Genomic DNA, 4,969 nt, shown 5'->3' on the forward strand with positions numbered 1-4,969 from the left:
TTATGTGTTTTATGTTTTTTCTTTCTTGTGTTGAAGTTCCCACTTTTTGTAAACAAAATGCATGTTGAACACATTTTGGTGACGAAAGAATAGATGTCATTTTCGTCACGAGTTGCCTTAATAATAACAACTACTTAAGTTGCAAAAATTTTGTAGTCAACCAAAATTCCATATGTGAGAGTTATTTATACAATTTAAAGAGTAACAAAAGAATAATTGAAGATAAATATGAAATTTAGAAGAGTATAATTAGTTAAAAATTGAAAATGAAAAATGAAATAAATACTAATATTTTGAGAGTTAATAAAATAAAATATATTAAATTAATGTGTATAAAATAATATTCTTCAACAATTGATTAAAACACACTTCTCACCAGAAATATGTTAAACAGTTGTGAACTAATATATCATAAGGAGAAATAAAAAAATAAGGATTATCCATTAATAAAAATAAAAATAAAATCTATTTATTATATAAAAATGAATGCAAAACCACTTTTGTGCAAACAAAACACAAAATTTACTAAAAGAGTACTGTTTTTAAAAAAAAATTACAACCAAGGTTATGAAACTGAAAAGTAATTATTTATATGGCATACTGACTGCTTAGTTATTAAATCAAGTGTCAAACTATTAATAACATTTCATTAGTCTAAAGATATTTATGGATTAGATTAAATTAATTTTGAGAAGAAAAGTCATATAATTTAATCCTATTGATTTTCTAATTTTACGATACAATTCATTTGATTTTAAATTTATGATACAATTGCATCCAATTCAATTAATTTTTTTGTTTTAATTATACTTTTTTTAAAAAGTAGTAAATAAACTTAAATACATATTTAATTAATGTTCTCCTTACCAAAAAAAAGAGTCCTTACCAAAAAACCAGTGTTCTCTACTTATTAAAATTTATTTTTCTTTGCATAAAAAATATTTTTCTTATTTTTATTTTTAATTAAACTTAGATATAAAATTAAAAACATAAATGTATATCATTACTATTATTATTATTATTGAATAAGTACTCATAAATTATCGATAACATGATATTAATTTAATATATAATAATAATTTTATTTAATAATTAAATATATTTTACATACTTCAATTACTATTAGAAATTTTTAATCAAAATATTCAATAAAAAATGTTGGTCATTTTTATTATAAATAAACCAATACAAACCAAATAAGAATGATGTACAAAATAAATAAGTAAAAAATCATAATCATTGAATATTTCAAATAAGAGAAGAAATGGAATTATAATCAGATATTTGCAAACAAATATTTATAAACAGAGATGTGCATTTAATCTTTTGTACATTTCAAATCTTCCGTTGAGATTTACATACCCAATAACCGGACAATGTTGTTCAGCTGTTAAATCACACATACCCCTAACGCAACCTGTTGAAAAAACCCAACTGGAAGGGACTATAGCAACTGCCTGCGATATCTTTATGCAACACTGTGATTAGCTAGAGTAGAGGTAGGCCTATGAACCTTAACAACCCAAATTAATCGGATAAAACTAAAAGCACTCCCAGATGAAGGCAAAAAGAAGGTGAGACAAAATCAGAAGGAGGGGTGAAATTTTGGATTGCAGCTGCACATATCTGCTCAAACCAAAACAACTCACTTCTACACTCTAGTGAGCTAGGAACATATGCTACCATCTGAGAGGGTTGGAAGATAATGTAGTCAGAGGATGAGAATCCTTAAGTCGTGTGTGTTGAGAGTTAAATGACTCTCTCAACTAGCAAGAAAAGAACATTACCCGTGCATGAACTCTTGATTGGATGCAAGCTATGAAAAGGAATCTTGTTCATGATAGCAAAGCTCCTTTCTAAGTTTATGTGAGAAAAGCCTGCAAGCATCCATGCTAAGATCAACAGAAGCAGAGAGCGCAATGAAGAGAGCAGCATCAGCCATGCACGTGACATGCTGTGCCCCAACTTGCACAACAGGTTTGCTAACTTTGCCTTCACCATCCACAGTTGAACCCATCACAAAGCCTTCTTCCCCTGGCAACCTTGAACCCAATCCAGCATCCTTCATGACCTTGTAATCAATGCAGAACTGGCCACCCTTTTTGACGCTCATTGTGCCTTCGGCAATGGGTATTCTATTGGCTGGTCCATTGTCAGAGAAAAGCTCAACCTTGTAGCCCAAGCCATCAACGGGACCTCTTTCTCGCCACGCCTCGAGACGACCCCATGGCTTCCAGCTACTCTCTGAGGCCCCGTTGGGGCGGAGAATGAGCCAGGCACCGGGGTTTGATCGGGACACGCGATCTGAGCCAGGGGATGGGACAAACGGTGTCACCATGGAGGCTGCAGCAACTGGTGAGCCAGAGAGATCATGAATCATTATCATCCAACCCTTTCTGTCCCTTCCTTGATGCTCTTTCTCACCTGTGGTGGATCTTCTCCACCCACTTCGATTCTTTGTAAAATCTGATGGAAGAGACCTGAGTTTTCAATTAGAGGAAAGCAAATTCATAACAATGAACATTTGTAAAATAAATTAACATTACATGGTCCAAAACCATTATGGTCTCGACCAATTTTCACTTAAATTGAAAATAGCAGTTAAATGTCAAGTAAAGATTGGAGGGATACGTAGTTCAGAAACATATGATAATTTCTCGTTTTGAAATGTATGTAGACTATGGGAAGAAAATGTAATAGGAAAAAAAGACAGAGAAATAGAAAGAAAATAAAGTAAAAAAGAGCTGAAGGAGAACAATGACTGTATCATTGGGTGTTAACAAACATAATGAAATTGTCGAACAGTGATGGCATAATTAATCAACTTGTAATCAGTAAGAAACAGTGACTGCTGCCTAGTTGCTGTCACATGGGATGGAATCCTAGGTAGTATATGTTTTCCCTTTTCAAGTTTTGAAGATCTTAACTTGTCTGCTTTACCGAACATGGGCATGCAGTAACAATTAGTGGAAGTCCCATTTATTATTATTATTATTATTATTATTATTATTAGCTCTTAAACGGAATTATGTAGTTCTAGTTTTGGATGTGGGCTTTTTCATTTGAAGGGTAAAAAAAATGAAGGACCAAAAGTTTAAGTATAAGCAAAAAGGAAAAGAAGTGCAAAATTAAATTTGAGTAATGGATTCTTGAATTGCGCGAAAACCAGCTGAGCCGGTAATTACGAAAAAGAAAAGGCCATAAGAGAGTTTAGTTTAAAATCATGAGATATAGATATTATGGTTCAAGTGGAGGAGACAGTTCGTCTTCACTAAGTCGTCACAATTAAGATTGTCTTTTTTCGTAAACCTCAAGTTAATCATCATAAAATTGGCAAAACCAAAAGGATTAAAAGATAAAAACGGTTTTATCTATAAAAAAAAAAAAGCTTAAAGATAACTTAATTGAAGCATGGAAATTGTAAAACCGGTACCATGTTGATGTTAAGGAAAGGTGATAATTGTAACGTCAATTACCGTTTTCTAAAACTGGAATTATCATCCAGGCAATGGAAAACGACAGATGAAAACGAAAATTTCGCAGAGGCACTGTCACTTTTCATGTTTATTTCAACAGAAAAAGAAAGAAAAAAACAGTAGGTAATGATATCCACCGACAAGGAAAATGAATTCAGTTCAATAAGGCATGGCCCAACCAGACACCCACATGCCTAAACTAAAAATTAGACATCGTATTGTTCCTAGAATAAGATCGTAGTACAATTTTCTGTGTACATTATTCATTATAAAAAAAATGTTGCATAAACAATACTACGACTAGATCAAATTAACAGGATGCATTACCAAATTCCCCTGTATCTAAAATTTTATTGAATTATTTTAATTTATTTCCGTATTAAAAGAGAGAGTAAGTGGACTGACCGGGATCTGTAGTTGCGATCCGCACTGAACTTGCAACTGAAAATGGGTTGTCTTATATTTCCCTGAATTTGGAAAACCACGGGGCTGCATTCCGGTTCGCCTCCGAACTGAAAGACGAAGCGAGGGTCCGGTTCGGAGCGGACCACGAGGTGAAGCTGGGCGGATGGTTTATTATTATTATTATTGTGGGGCCCACCACGGAGGTTGAGCCAGCCGTTATGGAAGGTGTTGGAGTGAGAGAGGGCAGCGGGGAGGTTAATGGTGAGGTGGAGGCTGCCCAAAAGCTTGGCGCCGCGGACCCCGCAGGAGCGGCCCATTGGGCCGTTGTAGACGGAGAGAGCGAGGGTGAGGGGCTTGGCGGAGAGGCGGCGGAGGGCGGCGGGGTCGAGGTGGAAGGCGGGGGCGGAGGTGGTGGTGTCGGGGGCAGAGGCGGAGGAAGAGAGAGGGAGGAGGGCGGTGTGGGAAGGGAAAGTGTTGATACGGATTTTGCAGAAGCAGGGGGTGGTGGAAGGGTGGACACCGGAGAGGGGTGGGGGTTTGGCCGGAGAGGAAGGGAGCTTGAGAGCGAGGGATTCCACCAAGAGGCGAAGGAAGGGGCAAGGGTCCATGACTCTGGCTCAGACATTGGGAACATCTACCTTTGTGGACTACAAATATGGCTGTCGGCTTCGGGTTAAAAACACAATCTTTCTTTTTTGGCTGTTTTCGCGGGAAAAATCACTCCATCACAGTACTATCACGACGATATTGTAATATATAAAAAATTAAATACTTAATTTTGTTAACTTTAATTAATAATATCATATATTTAAATTTTATTTCAAAAATACTCATTGAATCAAATAATTTAAGTGGTGGTTATATGACACTGCTTGTTTTTTTAAGAGATAATTTGTTTCACCAATAATATAACTTATCTCATCAGTAATTTTTACAATAAATAAGAGTATAAAAATAAATTAGTAATTAATGCATTTAAAGGTAATATATGCTTCTTATTTGAAAACAAAAAAAAAATATTCTAATTTGTTTCTTGTATATAAAAATATAACATTTATTTAATCTAATGAGTATTTAGAATTTATTTT

At 34.7% G+C, this 4,969-nt stretch overlaps 1 protein-coding gene across 1 annotated transcript; it reads right to left on the reverse strand.

Moving 5' to 3' along the window:
• Positions 1–1,265: 1,265 nt before the first annotated feature.
• Positions 1,266–4,579, reverse strand: LOC114413537. The gene is made up of 2 exons (XM_028377996.1): positions 3,882–4,579; positions 1,266–2,480 (listed from the first exon to the last, which is right to left on the reverse strand). The coding sequence occupies exons 1-2, from the start codon at positions 4,487–4,489 to the stop codon at positions 1,817–1,819; spliced, it is 1,272 nt and encodes a 423-aa protein (XP_028233797.1). The 5' UTR covers positions 4,490–4,579; the 3' UTR covers positions 1,266–1,816.
• Positions 4,580–4,969: the final 390 nt, after the last annotated feature.

The sequence above is a fragment of the Glycine soja genome, chromosome 5 (assembly GCF_004193775.1).
Source record: "Glycine soja cultivar W05 chromosome 5, ASM419377v2, whole genome shotgun sequence".
In the NCBI taxonomy this organism is placed as follows: domain Eukaryota; kingdom Viridiplantae; phylum Streptophyta; class Magnoliopsida; order Fabales; family Fabaceae; genus Glycine; species Glycine soja.

What these genes read in the sequence shown, in the direction of transcription:
- LOC114413537 (XM_028377996.1), bottom strand. Translation starts at nt 4,489, where the DNA reads ATGGACCCTTGCCCCTTCCTTCGCCTCTTGGTGGAATCCCTCGCTCTC. An exon ending in GATCGCAACTACAGATCCCG is followed by an intron (nt 2,481 to 3,881) that starts GTCAGTCCACTT and finishes TTGAAAACTCAG; the next exon opens with GTCTCTTCCATCAGATTTTA.